The 24,047-nt window shown below is 28.3% G+C and overlaps 2 protein-coding genes across 3 annotated transcripts; both read right to left on the bottom strand.

Moving 5' to 3' along the window:
* Positions 1 to 309: 309 nt before the first annotated feature.
* On the bottom strand, positions 310 to 6,380 carry LOC126846303 (dynein regulatory complex subunit 7-like). Its single transcript, XM_050585610.1, has 9 exons — positions 5,992 to 6,380; positions 4,684 to 4,831; positions 4,484 to 4,609; positions 4,256 to 4,393; positions 3,170 to 3,316; positions 2,122 to 2,257; positions 1,385 to 1,501; positions 601 to 864; positions 310 to 488 (listed from the first exon to the last, which is right to left on the bottom strand). The coding sequence occupies exons 1-9, from the start codon at positions 6,378 to 6,380 to the stop codon at positions 310 to 312; spliced, it is 1,644 nt and encodes a 547-aa protein (XP_050441567.1).
* Positions 6,381 to 12,284: 5,904 nt separating this feature from the next.
* Positions 12,285 to 23,835, bottom strand: LOC126847242 (heterogeneous nuclear ribonucleoprotein 27C-like). 2 transcript variants are annotated; one of them, XM_050587411.1, is made up of 11 exons: positions 23,554 to 23,835; positions 22,107 to 22,147; positions 21,810 to 21,976; positions 21,549 to 21,735; positions 20,310 to 20,392; positions 17,946 to 18,044; positions 17,612 to 17,873; positions 17,426 to 17,539; positions 17,237 to 17,355; positions 14,764 to 14,845; positions 12,285 to 12,809 (listed from the first exon to the last, which is right to left on the bottom strand). In XM_050587411.1, the coding sequence occupies exons 1-11, from the start codon at positions 23,589 to 23,591 to the stop codon at positions 12,676 to 12,678; spliced, it is 1,326 nt and encodes a 441-aa protein (XP_050443368.1). In that variant the 5' UTR covers positions 23,592 to 23,835; the 3' UTR covers positions 12,285 to 12,675. The 2 variants fall into 2 exon arrangements, with proteins under 2 accessions (XP_050443368.1, XP_050443369.1); XM_050587412.1 differs by having other exon boundaries at positions 17,237 to 17,331.
* Positions 23,836 to 24,047: the final 212 nt, after the last annotated feature.

Below are 24,047 nucleotides of genomic sequence, written 5' to 3'. Positions count from 1 at the left end.
CCGAGTGATCTGACCCTCTCCGTAATGGTGTTCGACGAGGATCGAGTTGTTTGCAAGATTAAACTCTCTGAACGCAATGTCCCTGTCGTTGGGTTTCGACTCGTCCCTCAGATACTTTTCCATGATGACCTGGGAGAAAATTACTGGCGTTTTGACCTAGTAGAAACGTGCTTTCTACACCTCTCTCAAAGCACAAACACGACTTACTTTCAATTTCCTTTTGGCAGTAGTGGAAATGTCCGATTCTTTCGCAGTTTCGTGAAACTCGTATAAACGCCAAAACAACAAATCCGACCTGAGGACCACCAATCAATCAGTGCCTACAATAACGGGAACCGATTTGCTCAATACTGACCTGCCCTTAAACCTCGCTATAACCAACAGCGGGTCCATGTGAATCTCGATCAACGAATCTAACCTTGTCGTGTCATAAAAGCTAATGACACGTTTATCTTCAACATTGATCGTGTTGGAGTAGAATCTGTGTGCTGCAAAAACACAAATATCTTTTCAAAATCATATCTTCTATTAGTCAATGCGCAAACCCCCAATTTGATTTCTGATTTACAGGGTGAAATCATTACCCCTTGTACTACACACTTTTCAAGCAATCCTCTCGGCCGCTACTGAAGTACTCCACGTTCTCGGTTTCTTCAGTGGTATACGTTATGTCGATTCGTACCAGCCGGTCTATTCTGTGTTTGTACACTTCTTTGACAAACGTTTTATTTGCACGATCTTGTTTCTCGTAGTACGTCGTCCTTTTTACCAGTCCATCTGGCATCACATAGTCAGCGTAACATTCTTTGATGGCGTTTGAGTACATGACAACTTTCTTACCGGCCGGGTACTTCATTAGGTATCCTAAACAACAACATTATAATACCAAGTACAATAGACCCTTATAACGTTCCAAACCTTCCTTCAAATTTTCCAATATACCCTTTGTTTATGTCATTACTCATTTTACAATATTAAACAATATTCAAATTTTTACTTTTATAAATATTTTTTAGAGCTTTATCAACTTTTTAAACATGTCTCTTTAGTTGAATTCTCAAAATGAGAATAATTTACTGAACAATTTAAATGGTCGATACCAGTTTTGAGTAATTATTTTTACAGTTACTTAAGTACAAAATTTAAGACGGGAGGTGGAGTGCGGTTGAGAAATGCGCGCAGATAAAAATAACTCCAAATTCCATCCTTCTTCTCGTCCTAATTTTTATACTTTAATTTCCAAAAGAAAAACTATTTTAATTATTTCAATCATCAGAAAACTGGTGTAAGGCATTAAGAGAATCACCCGGTATATGTAGATAAATATATATACCTACATAGTTATAACATAACTTATATTAAATACATAAAATCGAACGCTTACTGTGTCTTGGGACTTGTAAAATGTTTACCCACGAGCTAGGCATGAACAAATGCGTGTAAACATCATTTGTGTTGTCTTGCTTAAGCGGTAGCCGTCGTAGATGCGTGGGCTCGTCCACTAAAAAATGTTCCCAACATTTGGTGTTCATTAACGTATAGTTGTATTGCTGTAAATAAAAAAAAAATTATCACATTTGTGCGATGCTCGATTTTTGGTTTCGTTTAAATAATTAACTCAAAATTACTAGTAATTGCTAAACTAACTAAACTACTAACGATTATCTACAAAAAAAAAATCAAGAATGACTGTTTTGAACTTCTGGTCGTTACTCCGTATTAGTAATTAGAACACATTACATACACTCAGTTAGCATTTTTTTAATACCTACTCTAGAATAGCCCAAATCACAGACAGTTTATACATTTGTATTTAACATAGTTTATGTCACATTAAAAAAGTATTTTAATCTCTAAGAGATCGCATCCGAGAACTATTATTTTCATAATTAACAAATAAATAATGTGTTGGCACTTGAAGTAATTGATTGCAAAAATCCTAACAGCTTATCATAGCTTAACAGCTCACTGATGAAAAACAGGTACCCACTTAAGCATATTTTGATAATAATTATTGTAAACATACCATGCAACCTCCGTCCAAAGGTTGTAAGTTAACCCAATAATTTTGATGGTTCCACATTGCTTCTATTCCAATGTATTTTCTATTCGAAATGTTACAGCGTTCTCCCGTGCTGGGTTCGATGAAGAAAGTGTCTCTGCTAACATAATGGTCTTTGATTTTCAACGGCAAAATCATTACCCAACAGTGTACACGTCGCCCGTGTAACGGATCGTAAACGTGCATTTCATTTTCCTGAGATTAATCATTGTCACAAAAAAATATTAGTCACATAGATACTTGAAAAAGCTTATTATTTAGGTAGACACGGGCGTTCAATAAGAATACAGGTAAATTACTACTCTCCAGCCGCGGCTGTACTTTTAGTACACTGGTTCACTAAATAGTAGTAAATAATTTAAACTATGTAACCATTATTTTTATTTAGATCTGAATACAATTGGGGGAATTGCATGCGGTCTGTTTTTAAAGAGAATTCTACAGGCAATATTTAAGAAAAAAAGAGGTTTTTTAATACATTTTGACCATGTTAATTAATTTTTCGGTTAATTTGTATAAGCTTTAAGGTATTATTTTTAAATTATATGATTATTTTCTTTGAGTAAAAGTAATTTTGGCTTATTTTTGACCAAAAAGCTAAATGAAATTTCGACTACCTAGGATGGTCCAATTTCAATACTGCAAAGAGATTCGAGTTCTTTGGCTATAATATGTAGGAAGCCGATTTTTATTTCAAAATTTCAGTTTCTAGTAATTACATAAATTAAGTTTTCAATATTAAAACCTAACTTTTTTTTAGATAAAAAAAAAAAATCCGTTTCTTACATAACCTATTAAAGTTGCCAAAGAAATTTTTACAAAATTTCAAACGGACCATCTTAAGTAGTCAAAATGTTGTCTGACTTTTGGTCTGTAACGTCAATAAAATAGATCGCATGTAATCCTATTAAATTGATGTCATATTTGTATCATATTCAATCTAATATATAGTTGTAATTGTAATGATTTGCAAATGAAAAATCACCCCATAGTCTTCATCTTAATTATTTGGAGTCGGCCAAAAAGATCCCCCCCTCTTTTGGGTTTTATGTTAAACGCGGACGCCCTTGTTTGGTTATAAAAAATGCGTATATAGTTAAGGAAAACCTCTTTTGTTTCTTGAACGACGTTATATGCTTTTCTTTCTTCTTCTATCAATGTTGTCACGTATTCGCTGCAAAGATCGATTGGAGGGTCTACTGAGTATTCCTCGTCCACATCTTCAAGTTGTGCAATATTAGCTTCGTGGAGATCCTGATAAATGAATACATTAATGAGAACAAATACGCTTGCCAAGTCGAGGTCGGCTAGTAGACTTTCTTGATTTTTAATTTTTGGAGAATTATTTCAATTATATATATTATTATTAAACAATTAATTTAAAAAATGTGAACATTTATGCCCCCCCCCCCCAATAAGGTGAGGAAATGTGTTTTATGATATACAACTTTAAAGCCCTGTAGTGAATTAACTATATCAGACAAAGTTTTGAAACTCTACATTGGCTAAAGAAAATTGTAGTAAAAATTGACAATTTTTTTAATCATAAAAAACTAAAGAAATGTATTTTTAATTTTTTAAATTTGTGTTTTGTATCTTTTTGACGAACTCTTTCTAATAAGCTCAAAGTCGACTTTATAGCTTTTATAGTTTAAGATAAAATTGAAATTAAGCATTTATAAGATGCAACAAGCAGACTTTTTTCAAATTAAAATCTTTATACCACATGGATATGAAATCCTATTTACCTGTGTATACCTTTATTATCTTACATTAAAGCTAAGACAATTTCTATACAGTCTTCTCTTAATAAACTAATAAATTCAAAATTAACTAAATAATAAATACTTGTTTATATTATCTTTATATTTAGTAATTAATGGTACGAAATTTTTCTTGGGGATTTAGCGAGGGTGGGGAACTGATACAGGGGTGGGGGCCTGTATACACCTTTAAAACGCACCTGAAGACAAATATCTAAATATCTATCTTCTCACTATTAGTGTGTAGCATTTTAATTTTTCCTATTCGCAACAAACCCTTAAAGTTATCAACATAATTTTTTTTTTTCAATTTCAATAACCATTCTTGATATTTTAAAAATCAAAAAAGTAATAACAAATTTCTAAATCGATATACGTTTCGTTCGTCTGGAAAATCTAGCACGACGTTTGTGAGGTTGTTGGTACAGACTTCTTGTTCGGCATAACCTTGCACGACAAAAGCGTTGTACCCGCGGCCTATCAAGAACGAAGCCAACAGCGTGGCCATTTCGAAGCAGTTGCCCGTTTGTATTTCCAACACCATAGCCGGCGATATCATTTGTTTTGGCTGGAAAATAAACGATGCAACGAGTTACACCCGGACGAGTAGATCAATTATTTCAGTCATAGACCAGACATATAGTAAGTAATCGTTTACCACCACGACGGGATTGTCTAACGGCTTGTATGTTATGTGCTGGGCGACGAACATGCTGTAACTGTCAAGATCGTCCAAGTCGCTGTAGACCAATCTGGACGGTTTGATGGTAGTGCAAATGCATTTCTGAAATAATCACCAGCAATCAATAAAATGTATATCTTATGCGAGCAACTAATTGTTTGTCGAGCCTAACCGACCTGGTAACCGCATTCGTTTTCGTGGACCAACAACAGTTGCCGTCTATGAGAGTGCTTGGCATCGAACTGCTTAATGAAATTATCCGCGTACAAAAGAACAAGTTTCTCCATATTCGTGTTCTTCACATACAAATCCGGAATGTTTTCCCTATAACAATACAACAACAATCGAGAATAGCTAGTGAAGAAACAGTCACGTCAGACAATAAGGGTGTAATGAGATCGGTATAATATGCGGTTTGGATTTCCATCTTAACCTAACCTAACTTAACTTATCTTATGGTGTTATATCAGTTTATACAATAATTTTACTCGTCCGGATAGCGAATATATTTAATCGCTATATTAAAAGAATATTTCACACAACATTGTACAATAAGATTAAAAAAAAAATGTTCGAACACCATAGTAAAAACTGTCTTGCTAAACCTGGAAAAGGAGATTTTGATGTTTTGAAAAAGAATAAAACACCTCAAGTATGTCCCAACTTTTATAAAATGCTCCAACTTGCATTAACACTTCCCATTAGTTTTGCTACATATAAGAGGAGCTTCTCAGCTATGCGGAAAATTAAATCCTGGTTAAGGACATCAGCTATGGAACAGAATCTATACTATATATTAAAAATATACAGAATCTTTCTATACTATATATTAAAAATTTAATTACTCAAGCACTTAATTGTGAAACGATCTTCAATACATTTTCTAAAGAATGCAATAGAATAATCAATTTATAATATGTAACGACTGTTTAAATTCATTCATCAAATTGGTATGTTGCGTTAAAATGTGTCTGTTTGCTACACCTAAAATAAAAAATTTAAGCCCTTCCAAATATTAGATAGGATCTCACCTTATAATCGCATGATGACAGTTTTGAGCATTCAATGGCCCGTTAAGCTACACGATGATGATATAATTAATTTAGAGAAAGGGATTTTAATTAAAAATAACACAATGCAACATTTTATTTTTTTTAAATCATGTGCAAAACTGGAAGGAGTGCCTTCTTAAACTTAAGACCGTCCAATGTACCAATCACGTGCAATCTCAAATCGATGAGGTGCTATTTAAGGTACCTAATGAACCAAAAAAAAAAACAAATTCCTACTTTCTTAGTTCCATATAAAATTTAAAAAACTATAAATTTTTTAACTTCGACTACAAGTCATAATATTATATTCTAAAGACGAAAATAATAAAATATAATGAATTAGATAGGGACCTAGGGTTTTTTAATGCATATTCGAGTGCACTACGTTTGTCCATTTGGATTATTATGTACAAATTAATCGCGTTGACTTACTGGTTTAACAAACATTTTTGTAAGACTTCCGGCCATACGAGTTCGACTTCGGCAATTTTGAACTTGGCTTCTTCTAAGGCATCGACGTACCGCTTTTCAGCCGACCGGTCACCAATGTCTTCATTCAAGTCGCTCAGTAGTAACAACCGTGAGGTCGCATTCTCTTCTTCGTGGTACTCCTCGTTGGCTACAAGCTCGCCCACTTGTGCTTGCAGGTTTTCATCAAACACTGTAATAACCTCGTAGCTGGCACACGAATCAGATTGAGCGTCTTCGTCATTTTTGTAATCGTAGTCAATGTCATTGTCCTCTAGTTGTTCATCGTTAAACGCAGATGGATACTGGGACTCCACGTCTTCCAGAATCCAATCTAAAGACTCTACATCCATTTTAACGCTACAATAACGTTATTTCATACTGTACACTGTTAAACATAGTATACTAGCAGATAGCGCACATACGACGTTGATTGTTGCTAGGCTTTTAAAAATTTGCGTTGTTTGATCCATATGGGTGGATATTGGTTAATTACATTCAGTCGCATAGAATAAGATATCACGATTACAATGACATAACTAGACACTTGGGGGACCTTAAACGTGTTTTTCTCAAAAAAGAAATATTCCATACACCGCACCGTACAATACCACAATGTAGCACAATGAATTTTAATCCAATTGATTACTTAATTATTAATAAATACTGTTTTTTAGACATTTTTTTATACATAAATTAGGCATTTTCGTTAAAAATCACAAAATCGAAAGACCAAATTCAAGCAGCTGTATCGCCGCCATTTTTTCTATATGATTTTTTATTTTTGTAAAATACTTTAAGTGGTGTAATTTAATGATGTAATTTATTTTATTTTAATAAATCGTACCATTTAAAAAAAAAAAAATTCTGGAAAAAATGTAATAATTGTATTATTATGAAATTGAATCGTTTATCATTAATCTATCATGGTATAAAATTAATTTAAATAGTGTTTTCATGTCAGCAAAAAAAAACGAATCAACGGTTTGTATTTAGTGAATTTTTTTTTCTCAAGTCAGATTTATTTATATCACCGAAAAATCTTTAAAGAACATACTGGGTAGGTATACACGTACTGGGTAGGTACACCATGATAGACATGTATACAGAATATTTACAAAATATTTGATTTTCATCTCCTGCGAGAAGACCCCTGTCCTGGACTAAGAAAATTTGACCAAGTCATACGACTTAGTTGCCTTGTCTTGTCAGTATAAAACTGTACAAATGTTCGTTATTGTAGGCAAAAATCACTTACAAAACATGTACCTATGTATATTCAAATATGTAACAAAGATATTTCAGCATAGGAATGAAATGTAAATAATAAATTGTAAAGATTGGTAAATTTATTTTTAAATCGCCTCCAAAAATGAAAACCACATACAAAACGAAAATAGGAATTAACTTTTGTGTGTTAAAGAACGACGAAATATATTTGTAATCAACAAGTTTTTTACGTATTTATATAGGACTAAAAAATACATTTACTAAGTCTCAGAAGTAAATTTTAAATTCTGGCTTGTTAGTTACATAATAAAAAAAATAAAATCCTTCTACAAGTATACCGGGAAGTAACACAGTCAATATAAACCAACTATTTGAACTAGAAATGATTACCTTTATTTCACTTAAAATTACAAAAAAAAAAGTGTTTTAATCGTTGTAGATAAACTTTGAATTATTAAATCATTAAGCTTTTAACTTTTTTTTTCAAAATACATTAAAACAAAATGTTAAACAACAAAATAACACCGTTGGTTCTCGATCGACTTGTAGAAAGATTTTAAGTTATCCGCTTTAAAGCATTTGGCTTACAACTTGAGTCGGTAACGTGGAATGGTAACCAGTTGGAATTTATTGGAAAAAATTCCACATTTTATACGTTTGACGGGTTATTATGTTATAAAACAAATATTTCAGGCTGTCCTGTATATAATGTTGAAAAATCAATGTAACTTGGTCTCTAAAAGCTCTACATACATTTATCTACGTCTCTTTTATCTTTAAAATATTGAACGGTAGCATTGATAGTCCGAACTATTGGAAAAACTTTTATTCATTATTTTAAAAACAATGATTTTATAAAAAAAAACAATGACTTACTAGGGCAAGTTCTTGTATAAAAAACAAAAATGACATAAATAGTCGAGACAAGATTTAATGTAACCGTGGTTCGTTCATGAAATAATGCAACTTTTACTTAAAAATGAAGACGAATAATTCTGGTGTCGTTTTTGGATCTTTTTCGTGGGACCGACCACCGACTCTTTGTGCTGTTGTTCTAAGTGGCTTAGGTCTAATCGCTGAGACTGCTCCTGTAGAACAAGAATACATAATATTATCATCTGAAAAGTTGATGGATGATTTATTTAATTAATTTATATATTAGGGTACCCTCCTCTCAATATTGACTTCGATGCGATATTTTTTTATTGTCTATAAAAACATAAGTATGCCAAATTTTAACTGAATTAAACGATGAGAAAACATGCTAAAAGTCTTATTAGCAACTAATAGACGGCAGAAGGGCTCAACTTAAGGAGGGTAGATCACAATAAAATATGATATTTTTGACATGTAGTGTATTTTGGGAACCAGCCAATCTAAACAAAGTAACTGCATTTCGTGTATACTAAAACCACATACAAATTATATGCCAAAAAAAAAATTAATTTTGTTTGTTGCCCAGTGTAATTAAAAAAATTGTTTATAATAAAAATGAATACTAATATACCTAAGCTCAATTAGACAATAACATACATTTATATATAAAATGTACACATGATGTAAAAGTATATAATACTTATTAAACTAAGGTGTTGTTGATGCTAAAATATTGAGTTAGTTTAATACTTACAATGTAATATTACATAATATCATAATATGTAGAATTAATAACCTCTATCATGTTATATTTAACTTATATATTATATACTCATATATTTTAAGTACACTTTTGTATTCATATAAATGTTTTGATTACACAAATTTATTTTGTCATTTTGTTTCAAAATAATTGTGTACGAATTTATTAATATTTCGTTTTATTTTACTAAAAATAAAACGGTTAAATCAAAATTTAATATATGATTTTAAAACTAATTATACGGTTAATTTAATCGATCTCCGTCGATTTAACACATTAAGTTAGGCCTACGTTCGTAAACAAAGTCAAATTTTAGCGGATGTTATATAATATAATAAATAAGTGTTGTATACGATTTGCTAGTTACATAATATTACACCTTATAACACAGCCACATATAACACATATAACAGCCCTTATAACACATACAAAAGTTGGATCTTCGACAGACTCTACAAATTAATTCCTATGTCGTGTGAATCTAAGGTCGAAATTTTGCTCCCATTTTCAACATAACTTACCCTGAAGCGAGTGGTTAAGAGGACGCCACACCGGGTATTTCTAAGGAGTAAAGTATAGGCAATTTTTCGAAAAATATTAATTTAGAGTTTAAACTATAATGTATACTTATTAATACAGTAATGAGGATACTTTGTTATTTGCCATTTTTTTTGCCAGACCATCAGTCATTTCTATAGAATAAAATACAATTTGTCAAAACTGCTTTGCGCTGATTTATTTTCTCAGGCTTCATACATAGTTAAGGAAAGAAATTCATACATATTATTTATGACAAAATGATCTGTGTTCCATCATCCGTATTTTTTTTATATACCTAATACAACCAACGCTATATCATTGTTAAAAAAGTAAAAATAGTCCTTTCTTAATTAATTAATTATTCATAAACTGGTTGAAATATTAAAAAAGGGGCGATGGTAGAACACAGACAATGTTGTTGTCTATAATATGTAAAAATTTGGTTTTTTAGTTTTGATTATTATTATTGTCTTTGTAAAATTAATCCGCGCAAGGCGGGTTTTTTGAAGAAAATAACGGGTGTGTGACGACGTCCTCTTAAGCGGATCAAACTAGATTTTCATATATTTTGCTGTAATCTCCAAATGTTGATTCAATATTCGGATTCAGTGGCTCAAAACACATAGGAATTCACTAGTCGAGTCCATCGGATATCCAACTTTTTTCATTTTCTGTTGCTGTGTAATACTAGTTATAATTATGACGGATAGGCAACTCAATACACACTATTGTCAAGATATTTTATTATGGCAACTTCACACTCATAGAATTTGACTGTCTGGTATAAAGTTGTTTTACCGCATCTTACATAGGCATTATGTAGTTAAAGAATACAGGTAGAAACTTTGTCTTCAGTCATTCAGTTGTTTAGAGGTTATATCATTAACAACATTCAGTAGAAAATTATAAGAGCAAGCAAATTTGATCATGGGACACTTCTATTTAAATTACATAAATTACTAGAATAAAACACATTGAAATGTAGTGTAAACTAGGTTATTAGATTTAAAGATAATTTGTGTTGTAATAAAAATGATCATACTGAGGTTGTATTTTAAATAATCATAATAAGATCGTTTTCCTTTGAACAAATAAAAAGTATATATAATGCAATTAGTACTTACCTAAAATGTTTGTATGATTATCAAAACAGACTTCGGATTTCTCACAAATTTTTAGTACACTTTTTTCCTTATGATCCATCATAATTATTTCTTATTTTCATAAAATATTTTTTTTCAAATATCGAATGATATACATTATTTCATGACTTGTATTGAAATATAATTTAATATTATGTTGTGATTTATATATATATATATATTTATATTTATTAATAATAACAGCTATGAAGTAGATAAATTTAAAAATATTGCAAGTATATTAGTATTAATATGAATGAAGAAAAAATTACATTTTATAAATAATAATATAAGGGCATTAATATAGGGGCTAACCAAATAACAACAATGAACTTGAGTTTTAAAACCATTTAAGGTATCCTGAATATTTTAGTACATAACAGATTGGGAATTTTATTTATCTTTACATGACGCATTTAAACAAATTTGCATTTTCATTTTTTCCTTATAATTACTACATTAAAACAAATTAAACTGCTAATATCACAACTTACTACATATAGATACCACAAAAAGTGAAGAAGACTTAATCAAATGAATGAAAAGATTTGAAACTACTGACCTACCTTTATTATTTTGGATGAACTTGATGCTGAATTAGAAAAAGGTCTCTAGGAGAAATAAATCAAAGATACTCATCATATTTTTTTTTAGCAACACTTTCCCCCTCTGAATTGGATCTGTGTGCGAATTAACTAGGCAAAATATATCCCAATGATTTAGATACAAGTTTTTCAAATTAATGTCAACATTTTTCTAATTACCAGCTAATTATAAAACAACAATCTTCGGTTGAGATATTACTTACCACATAACAATATGAACAATAATGGTGGTTATCTACTGCAACCATTATTCTTGTGAAAGTAATACACAGTATTAATGTACGTCAGATTTTTAATATCGGTCACCATATAGTCTATGTTGTAATAATATGATAGCTAAGGTCTGATTTCACCAACGATATTTATTTCAGTTAGCCGTTAACCAGCCAATTTTGTACGATTAATGTCTAACAACCATAGTTAATATCACACCTAAGTATAATTTTACCAAATAATGTAAGTATTGATCAGTAGTATACTTCTGTAAGAAACTGTAGTAAAAAAAATAGCAATAATGGAAAAAGTGTATTGTGAGATCAATAGAATTGAGTTGTTATTGTAAAATTTGTATTATACATAGCCCTTGTATTTGACTTAATAAATTATTATAGTATAATTATTTTTATTTTGTCTAAGACATGTTCAATGGTCAGCTAAAATCTTCCGCTTCAGTCTACATTAAATCTAAGAAATATATTCCAAAACAGGTACAAGATCCACACACTTTAAAATAGTAATGTAAAATTAATCAATATGTATATATTTTTTTACATATTTTGAAATAAGATAAGGGGAAGTCTATTATTTAAGAAAGTATGTAAGTAGATTCAAAACCTTAAATTATTATTTTTTATAGTAATATTTCTATAATAATATTTAAAGTTGTATATATTTTTCCGTACTGTATTACACTTACTGTGTTTCCCTACTAGTGTTAAATATTATATACTACTGATCATAATATTATAACAAATTATATCACAATAAATATATTGAAGGAAATATTATAATATGCAAACATCATATTTTATACAAACTGTTTACGATTTTAGTTCAGATGGTATAAATTTTATTAATTGAAATGGGAAATCCCCAATCATGTATAATTGTATATATTCATTTATATATTTATCTTTAACAAATAATAAAAAAAAATCAATTATATACATTAGATGCCTTTCTCAGTGAAGGCAATAGTATCATGAAAATTCATTCCAAAAATCAAAATGACAAAAGGTATACACAGTATAGTCTACTAAATTGTAATAGTATTACTTAATAATCAACATGATTTGAAATACTTAAATGTCGATTTAATGTAATTAGGTTTTTTTTCTTACAAATATAACACAATCACAATGTGTAATTTTTCTATTTTTTTTTTTTATACTTATAATAGTAGTGTTTTTATATAAGAATGATTAGAAATAGTTTGAGGAGCATAGACGGAATAAAGCACGCCTATAATGGATCCAGTCAATTAAGAATACGTTCAGTTGCGTCTGTAAGGATGATACGGTTGTGCTTGGTTTGAGTTAAAATTATTCGCTCTCGTCGGTCCTGGGGCGTTATTGTACGTCGCCGCCGGTACACCGGCAGGAACGTTTGGCGTCACTACTGGGGCCACTAAATAATTATAGAAAGTTGTACATTTAAAACCTAGTTGAAAAAAATTGATTCTTTTTTTTTTATTAACAAAAAAAAGATAGAAAAAGAATAGGCAACACTGCAAGTGAGAAATATATATATACATATACATATATTTATAATTATGTGTGCATAAATATATAAATAAATACATAAACGTGTGTGTATATATATATATATATATATATTTACATTTTTTTTTATTAATAACAATAATAAAACAATGGCCGACTTTCATAACTGAATGACATACTTTACAAGTTTCAAATAATCGAGAATTATATGGAATAATAATAATACGTGAATTTAGAAAAGGAGGAAAAATTAAAGAAATTGTTACTACAATATTGTACTCGCAATGTCGCCCAATTTCAAATAGGAAGGGAACAAATTAATAATGGAAACTCAATATACTGTATTTCTTTTCAATTTTTAAACAATTTTTATTATCATCATCATCATTATTATTATATTATATTATTATTATTATTTTGTTTTAAATCACGCCAAAAGCGACCATCTACATCAATGAAAAACACTAACTGACAATAAATAATAGGATTCTTTCTCAAAATAAAAATTGTTACAGGCTAAGTATTAATAATAAAGCTCAAATTTGTTTATCCATAAATAATTAAACATTCATAAATAATAAATAAAACGAGAAATATATAAATAAATATCTATATAAATATTTTAGTATTTTTGTCACAGGTTAAAAAAGTTCTCAATCGTGTCCTATTCGTCGAATATATAAAATGTCTCGATAAAAAAAAAAAAAATCAATAATTAAAACAAATTCTTATTTAAAACCATAACAACTGTAAACCTAGACTTATTTTGTACAAAAAATATGCTTATAACTCATCACATTTAAGTCATTTATTCTTTAAAAATATAAGTTTTGGTAAAAATCGTTTTTTGAGAAGATTATTCTCAAAAAGCAAAAATTATTTCTAAGAAATTGTTATCCTATAATAAGTAAATACAGATAATATTATTTAAGTTTATCCACTAGTTGTGTAATCTTACTTTTATTCATAATTTTAAAAATAGTGACTTTATAAAAAAAACAAAAAAAAAAAAAAAAAACAGTAACTTACTAGGACGAGTTTTTATATAAAAAAAAAAAATAATGACATAAATAGTCGGGACAAGATTTAAAGTAACCTTGACTTATTCATTAAATAATTCAACTTTTACTTAAAAATGAAAACAACACTTATTTTTTAAACGATTCGAGAATCTTCCTTAAGCCTGTATGTACATTAAAAAAGTTTTTACCAATTAATCAGTCCTGTGGTTTTTAGCTATCTATTACAATGTGATTTTTAACAGTAATTTAATAAACCTAAGAACTTGAAATTACCCGAATTTTGTAATATTATGTATATTCCTTAACCCGATTCCCTTCACACTAAGTTATAAAATAATTATAATCGAAATATTTTAAATGTACTGCCTAGTCTCACTTTTGGTTTCACCTTAATAAACATGGTGCCGTTATTTTTACTTAAGTCCAAAGAAAAAAAAAAACAAACTATGATAACAATTGTCATATGTCTAAAAGAAAATAAACAGGCTAAATTATAAAATATAAAAAAAAAAAAAACCATTAGAATCTAGGGACATAATAAATAGTTACGCTAAGTTCCATTTGTTAATCGAGTATAAGTTAAATATTATGTAGTAATTATAAATAAGTTGTATTAATATAGATATTTAATATATAATTCTATTATATACGTAAGAATTACAAATATTAATCGATACTATAGTATTCCTAATATTTTATTTTATATAAGTTATATTATTTTAATTGTTTCGTTATTATTATAATAATGTGTTACCCAAACCAGTGAATATTGAGAGAAGAGTTAATTGATTTCAATCAGTCATGAAGTGGGCCATTCTTTAAAGTCAAATGGCTTACCATACCCACCGCCAGACCCGAGACCAGCGGCTGTGCCGTCCGCCCCTCTATAAGTTTGGCCTGCACCATAGCTGGTCGAATCCTAAAAATATAATTTACTCCAGTATTAACCTATATAAACTTATATCTAAGTAACACCACAACTACAACTAACTACAAAAAATAAATATATATATATTATAATATATAAACAAAAAAGAAATTATTTTAATAAAATAATTATTGAACATCTGCCTTACAAAACAAACATTTTACAATAAAAAACTGCAACATATATACATAAAACCATTAGTTATAAAAATAATTTAAGTTTTTACTATAAATTAGTTTAATCAAATCCAGTTTTTATAATAAAAAAATATGTATAAACAAATAAAAAAATTCAATTCAACAACTGTTATCCCTTTTTGCCAACTACTTATAATTTAAAGTACTTAATTACATTAAATTAACAAATATAAATATTCAATTAAATAGGTTGACAAAAAGAGTTAAACTTAGTAATCTAAGGAAAAAATCTATTTTGGAAGGCAGTATCATTTTTGAAAATTAAATTCAATAGCAATTACAGAACTAGTGCAAATTGTACGGCTCTTGTTTTTAACCTTTAAATTTTTACTATACAATTTGTAACACAACTAATATCATTACACATAAATCAATATATTTTTTTTAATACTATTGCCATTTATTACTATATAATATCAACCTAAAATAATTATCTTAAAATAACTTCCATTATAATTAATTTACATGTAACTAACTTATGTAAATTAAAATTAAAAATTAAACTTGTAATGAAATTACACCATAAATGTTTTGTATATTGATATGTACAGATTTTTTATACTATTAAATTTAACAAAATGAATAATAATAAACTGTTAATAGATGAGAAAACTTAATGTTACAGTAAGTACTAATTAAATAAGATTATTTGAAAATTTTAATCTTCACTGCATAAATTGTTTTAGAGAAATAAAAACAGTTTACTTTTAAATTTGTTTACAACAGTATACATTATACATTTTGCGCTACAGGACTAGGTCAATGCTTTTAGTAGAACAAAATTGTACAATAGAAGCTAGTATTTAGCCAGTGGCGCAGTTGACTATCTTCATATTATTGTAGGACAGGTGCTTTAAAACCTTAAACCCCCATTTAGAACCATGAGCCCAACTGTACAAAATAACCAAAAGTGACCCGTCGAAGCTAGTTAAAAGATCTTGAAGGGGATTTGGTTCATCCAAGTTAGCTTCTCTACTTGTGCCACTGTATTTAACCTTCACTTCTTATTATTTCCATACATACATATTTAAATCAGGACTTAGAATCGAAAATACTTAATTCTAGTTTTTTTTCTAACAACTGAAGACCTAATTGTATAGTTCATTAAAAAAAAAAAAAAAAATAACAACACAGCACCACAAAACGGGTATTTTGATATACCTGTTCAAGGGTATATCAAAATACTTAACACAAAACTGAAAAAAAACTTTTTTATTTCCTGTATTTATTATTTTAGTTTTGTGTATAGAGTTAATTCAGGTTCAAAGCACTGATTTAGCCTGAAGTGTAGTGAATGACATTGTAGAAAACTTTATAAAACCTAATGTAGGTAATATTCTTTTACTTGTACAAATACCTGATTAGGTTAGTAACGGTAACTGCCAAATATTCATGAAAATAATACATAGAAATGTATCATTTATAGAAATAGTTAGAATTTATTAAGTTTAACTAAATGTTATGACTTATCCACTACCAGTTGTATATAAAAAACTAATCTCAAATATCTGAAATTTAACTGCAGGGGCATCATCATTCAGTTTCTAAAAAAAAAACTACGGTTTTTGTGTGAACACTATTGTTAACATTAAAATATCACTTAGTTAAGTTATTATTTTTATATCATTCAATGTAAACACTAACTTGATAAAATTATCAACTTTAAAAAATGGTAAGATAATTAGAAATTTCTTAATGATAAGATGTTTTTATAACTATTAATATACAGCAGAACAAACAATTTGTGTTATCTAAGTATACCATAACCATTTATTATAATAATATAATTATGTAACACAAATGGTCTCTTTAAATTATTCAAGTTATTGATGTTCAATGATATGTGTAAAAGGTAATTAAAAAAGTTATTTCATTTCATAATTTCAAAAAGTATAAAAAAGTAAGTTATTTTATTTGGTTTTCAACCAACATTCATAAAAAAGAATTGGAAATTAATTTCAAACGTCAATACTAATTGAAAAAATTAAATCGTTTTACAGTTTAATTCTCACATAAATGTATAAAAAAATAATGATAAAAATTTCAAGTTTTTAAACCAAATAACCATACAATTTACAATGTCCACTTAATAAAATTTTAAGAAAATTCTACTAAAAACATTTAAAGCAACACCACAAATATGTATAACTTATATGAAGGAACTATCAAGTCTTTACTATCATACCTGTTGATAGCCAGTGTAACTTCCATAACCAGTGTAATCACCCGCTTTTTGTGGTGCTGTTCCAGGTGGCGTAGGGCCAGTAGCTGGGGCTGCTCCTGCAGAACGAGAATACATATCATCTGAAACGTTGATAGATGTATAAATTCAACACCTAAATACACCATTTGTACATGCAATAGAAACACTTACTTTGTGGGCCAGGACCAGTTTGTCCGGGTGGTCCAGTAGCTGCTGCGGGTCCATTTTGAGGCATATTCCAATTCCAATTATTACCATAACTCGATTGTGGGGGTGCTTGAGGTGCTTTAATAAATACAACAAAAATGTTAATGACAAAAATAATACAATTTTACCATGTTACAATCAATTAACTACCATAAGATCCATATCCAGGCTGTTGAGGCGGGTAGTTTGATCCCCATGTTGGAGGTGCCATCCCTTGGCCTTGGGGTCCAGGGGGTGCTCCCCAACCTTGAAATCCGCCAGGTCCAGATGGAGTACCATATCCAGGGTATTGTGATTGCGGTGTAGAATTCCATCCTCCTTGATACCCTTGCATCATACTACCAGGTCCCATGGGTCCCATTCCACCCATGGGGCCACCCATTTGTCCTCCTGGACCACCCATTCCCATTCCCTATAAAAAAAATAATGAATAAGATTTAATATTTAAGACATTAAATCACTACTAATTTAATTTTTTACTAACCCCCATAGCTAAGTGATTGTTTTGATTCATGCCCCATTGGTTGGCACCGACATCGTTCATTTTATTTGAGTCTCTTGGTTCAGCTTTTTTAATTTCAACCTGAAACATAATATTATGGAATAATCACAATGTTTTTTTTATTTTAAAAAGGCAGTTTATTTATATTAATTCAGAGTTGCAACCAGGAAGGATTGATGTCATAAAATAATAATCGTTCTTAACATGATGCACACCTTTCCCAAAAAGATATATTGGATATGACACTATAGTTACAATTATATAGATATAAATATTTATCAGCTATTATAATTTACTTGGCTTAGGCTAAATTAATATAAAAAGTAAAAACCAATCAAAATTAAATATATCCATCCAAATTAATTACTAATATGTATTTTATTGGTGGTTCTTATTTCAATTTTTGTATTTGACCTCTGATCAATTTTTTTAATATCTTTAATATTTTCAAAATACCATAGTGATTTATTAACAACAGAACGAAAAAAATATATTGAAATACCTAGGAATGAAAACTTAACTAAAAACAACTATTTCAAGTATTTTGACCCAAATTAGGGATATTAGTTAACAAATAATCAATTTTTTAATTTAAGTAACCGCAATTATTATAGAAATATTTTCATAATTTTTGACATTTTTCTTACGTATTTTTGGTAAAAAAATTAATTTGTACTATAACTTTCTAACACGTAATCTGACAATAGTATTGAAAACAGATAATAGATTTTCCATTACATGCTTTGTATTAAAATTTAAAGTATGCTTAGGAATATACTGTTAGAAAGAAGTATCATATAAGATGAAGACATATTGAAAAACCAAAATGAGTATTTTTAGCTGTGTTAATATATGACTATACATTTTTGCTTGGTGTTTTATTGCCTATATATTGCGCCTTAATAAATAATAGTAAAGAGGCCCAAAAAATGTTATAATACAAAATTATTTGTTTTGCGGCTACTTAATCACTATGATAGATGTTTTTAAGGCTTTGAGCACGTGTTCTCATTATTCAATTCAATTAAAGTTTGCATACTTATGTTTTTAAAAACAATAAAAAAATATTAAAAGAAGGGAGGGGTCAGGTACAAAAATGTAAAATGTTTAAATAAACATCTCCTAATCTATAAAAATTAAAAACACAAATATTTGAGAAAAAACACAATTCAATAATAAAAATGAATACTAATATAAGCTAAATTAGACATTACATCAAATACATAATGTACAATATGAAAAAAGTACAAATAATTAAGTAAAAGTATATATATGTATTAAACTAAGGTGTTGTTGATACTAAAATTGAGTTGATCTAATACTTAAAATGTAATATTACACCAATGAAATATTACATGTGTATAACTAAAACCCCTATTATATTATATTTAACAGTTAACAAAAAGAATATGATGAACTAAAGGTCTTAACTTATTATAACTATTGTTATTAATATGCCAAATTTCAATGTAAACTATGTCTTGGCATTAGAATACAAAGTTTATAGTAATATCATAATTTATTAGAGATCTATCACAGAGAATATTATAAGATGTTGCCAGAACATAAAATAATATCATTGAGTATATTATTATATTGTACAACATAATATACTCATTAATAATATATAAGCAATGTAAATAATATTATTTCTACTTTTATAAATCATTATTTTTCATTTTCCTAACATTTAAAAATTAAGACATAGTTTATAAAAAATTAGGTGTTTTGGGTTAAATTATTTTAGAAACATAACCTAATTATTATTCAAGAAATAAATATTCACAGTTTAAGGCGACAGTAAAAAAAAAAAAAAGAAGTTAAGATGAAATAGGTAACTTTGAAATTTTGATTAATAGAAGAAATACTTCTTTGCATATAATTGTAATTATATATCTTAAGTTTTTAATTCAACTAGACATAATATAAAGAAAATTAAATTTCCTTGATAAAGAACATTGAAGCATCAAAATAGTGATGGTGAATTACTGTTACATATTTTTAACTAAGAGTATTTCTATGGTTAGGCGCCTCATGTATTAAGTACAATATTTGCGTTAAATATTTTAAGCTATAGAATACATATATTGGGTGGATCATAATTTGTGTAGAAATGAGGTAAGTATATTAAATATTGCTATGACGTAATATTATTTCATTGTCAAATATTGTATTTACAACTAAACTATCTTTATACCAATCAATTAATTATTGTGTACTTAACACATGTGTGCACTTAACCATTGATTTGTTAATCGTTACTATTTGTATTGTTGATTTTTTATTTATTACTTCAAAGTTACCCTATTATACTTAGTAGCATTTTTACTAATAAAATATCAATACCTGTTTGCCACTAAGGTTGACAAAATGCTCAGCTACACATCTATCAACTGCATCATCATCTTCAAACGATAAAAATCCAAATCCTAAAAATACCATTAGTTATATTTATGGTAATCACCACGCCGACACTGCTGCCTATTATTGATAATCTACTTTATTTTAATAAAAAATAGAGTATACCTAATTATTAAGAAAAAAAAATACTATTCATCCAAGTACAACAAAATTAAAAATTAATAAAAGGATATAATTTTGTTAATAATTGAATTCAGTTAAATTTCATGGAATAAACTCAGGGAATTTTTATGAACTGTAACTGACTAAAAATGCAATTATTTTATTTTATTTCAATAATAAAATGGAAAAAAATCAATGGTACTTGGGCAGCAGTGCTAAAACAATACCTCTTAATATAACAATACGTATAAATAGGTAAATAAACAAACATAAATTATACATTTTCACAATAATACCTATTATTTAAACGATACCATATAATAATGTAAGCAACATACAAAAATAATAATAGCAGATAACTGAATCAAACACAACTAATACAAATTACCTTATTTATATTAATCTAATATAGTTTTTTTACTTTCATGTTACCTTAAACTTTAATAATTGTAGATTTATTAATTGTAAAAAAATTTTCATCCTATTATTTATGTAAAATATTTATAATAATTCTATTTTATATAATTAAACTAAAAATAAACAGTAACTGTATGTAATTGTTAGGAGAAATTAAGTTTTAAAATATTAACTAAACAACAGTCAAATGATAAATTATATTATGTTATGTTTGATATTCTGTTAAATCAAAATGATAAAGATATATAATAGAATTAACTATTTAAATAGAATTGTTATTTAATGTCTTGCAACTTAACAAAATATGAGTATATTTAACTTCAAATTTGTCTCTCTCTATACATATAATATGTAGAGTAGTAGATAGTAGTTAATTTATAACAAGCCCTACCATTATGTTATAATCTTAAAATAGAATAAAATAAATACTGGTCAATTCCAACATTATATAAACTATATTATAAAAAATCTTAATGTATGATATTAATACTGTATATATAAATTGCCTTATAGTGAACTAGAATACACTTGACATAATTGAACATAATACATTTAATTTAATTTAAATAAAAAATGTTTTTATGTTTGTTTAAACCTCCAAATTGCACTTATATGTCAATAAAAAAAAATAAAATTTTGACTTACCCCTTGATTTCTTTTTCTCTTGATCATACATTATAACTACTTCCATAACTTTTCCATAACGTGAAAAAAATGTCCTCAAATCTGTTTCAGTGACATTAGAAGGCAGTCCACCTAAAAATACTTTAGGGTAGCTTGAGCTCCTTTTTGGCTTTTGTAAAGTTCTAGGGTTACATGGCTTTGGATCAATCTATAACACATATTTAAAAAAAAAATGTCCACTAGATAATAAAACCATCAACTGTTTAATAAATGAAGACTTACCGTACGACCATCTAAAACATGTGGACCATTTTGTAATACTACATTTACATTGTTTGGATCAGCAAACGTAACAAATCCAAAACCCCTTGACCGACCACTTTCACTATTTTTCATTACAACACAATCTATTACTTCACCATAACGATTGAAGTATCTTTGAAGGCTTTCTAAGAAAAACAATTATTTAACAGTTCACATTTATAATTTATTACATATTTAATATATATATATATATATATATATATATATATATATATATTATATATATTCTATATATTTATATAAATAAAAAAATACCTTGTTGAGTTTCCCAGCTGAGACCACCCACAAATAATTTTCTGAAATCAAAATAATAAATATATTATAAAAACTATATATTATACTATAAATATATTATGTATAAAACTTTTAAACTAAGCACACTAAATTGAATCATAAATAACAGGTACCATAAAAACTTTAAAACATAATTAGCACGGATGGAAAGGCAGGAATACAATTTTTTAATTTTTCACCAAGTTAATGGATTTTAGCTACACATCTAATAAAAATTAAGATAATTAATAATTACTAAAATTTAATAGCATATGATAAGAATAGGACATTGTGTTAAAGGTAGTTCATAGTTTTTAGTCGAGTGAAAAAATGTTTTAAGGTCATTTTTTGTATTTATTTTTTTATTCATCATCATCAACAGCTTAACAGGCCTTTAAAGCCCAACACTGCCATCATGAGACGATGGGTTAAATAATCCAAGCTTATGCTGGTTAATATAACCCTAACCAAAGCCTTATTAATACAAACATAACCTAAAAAACACATCAATGTTTTTAAGAAAAAACAAGATTTTATATTATATGAGATAGTGATTATTTATATATTTGATAGTTTTAATAATATCTATAAAAATATTTTATAGAAAATAATTGTATTTATCAAGACTAAATATATAAAATACCACACTTTTTTTTAAATAAAATGTTTATCAAATTATTACTTTTATTTAAATAATATAAAATACCTTAATAGATATTACTAATTATTGAACGACGTGATCTGGGAATTTAATATAAATGATAAATTATTAAGTCGTCGTACATAAGTGGCACATTAAATGAACGTTAATCATTTATATCACATTAGTGAATATTGTCTCGAGATAAAAAAATTACTAAATATTTTTCAATTATAACACTATCTTTTAAGTAAACAGTTATATTTTATATATTGTTCTTTGTATCCGATACAAAATTGAATGATTAAATACGATAATAACCAACATATTTAAACATCTAGTCGATAGTTATTTGATACCCAAAATAGATGAAAGCATAAAACTTAAACATACAGAATTTTCGAGCATAGGACATACATAGAACCTATAAAAATCAAATTTAAATCGCTTAACACGATATATTGGCAGAGCATTTTATTATAATCATTGAAAATGTAATTAGAAGAATCTTAAAGACGCAATTCATCTGCTTAAGAACGAATAACGTGGGATGACAAACATAGCCGGCAAAAACGACATGGACGAGAAAACGTAGATTCAATTCACAGAGTACAATATTGAATGTTATGCTTTGTAAAGTGCCGACTGTATGCGATCACGCCTAACTATTATCAACGGGCATACGAGACGCTTATTGAACTTATTAAATGCGTACACACAAACACACACACACACATGCACACAAATACACCGAAGGCCGGGTCCATTAGGTCAGGCTGCCGAACTTACCCTTGCTCGTCTTCTTCCAAGTCAGATTTGCCCCTCATCTTGTCGCCGTATTCTTTATACTAAATTATATAAATTATAAAAAAATATAAAATCGAATTAGTAAAAATAAAACTACAAAAGTAAACAAACGGTGTCAAAGACGTATGCGATAATTATGTATTATAAGAGAATGTACAAAATAATATCAAACAAATGACTATCGTTTAATTGTCCGGTCGTCGGACATTTAACATAACGAATTGACACAAAAACACGACACGTCCGACGCAAAATGGCGTCCGCATTTTTCTCTCTCCTAAAATTTCGGCATTTCATGACACGCGACGTTGCCGCTCCGTCACACCAACCGATTGATCGCTTTTGCAATATCTTTGACCCCGGCTTCCGGCACGGCATCGGCCGCGCCATGCATCAACGCCGATTTTGTCCCCGGCTTTACTGGATTTATAATACGATCTAACCTGCAATATTTTTAATAATGACCGAAAAATCAA

Source organism: Adelges cooleyi, unplaced genomic scaffold (genome assembly GCF_023614345.1).
Source record: "Adelges cooleyi isolate 19-005CV unplaced genomic scaffold, UGA_ACOO_1.1 ACOO_flye_CR_arks_rails_tigmint_CR_PRNA_9, whole genome shotgun sequence".
Taxonomy (NCBI): Eukaryota; Metazoa; Arthropoda; class Insecta; order Hemiptera; family Adelgidae; genus Adelges; species Adelges cooleyi.
Note: the sequence above shows the minus strand (reverse complement) of the source record. Positions and strands in the feature narration are given on the sequence as shown.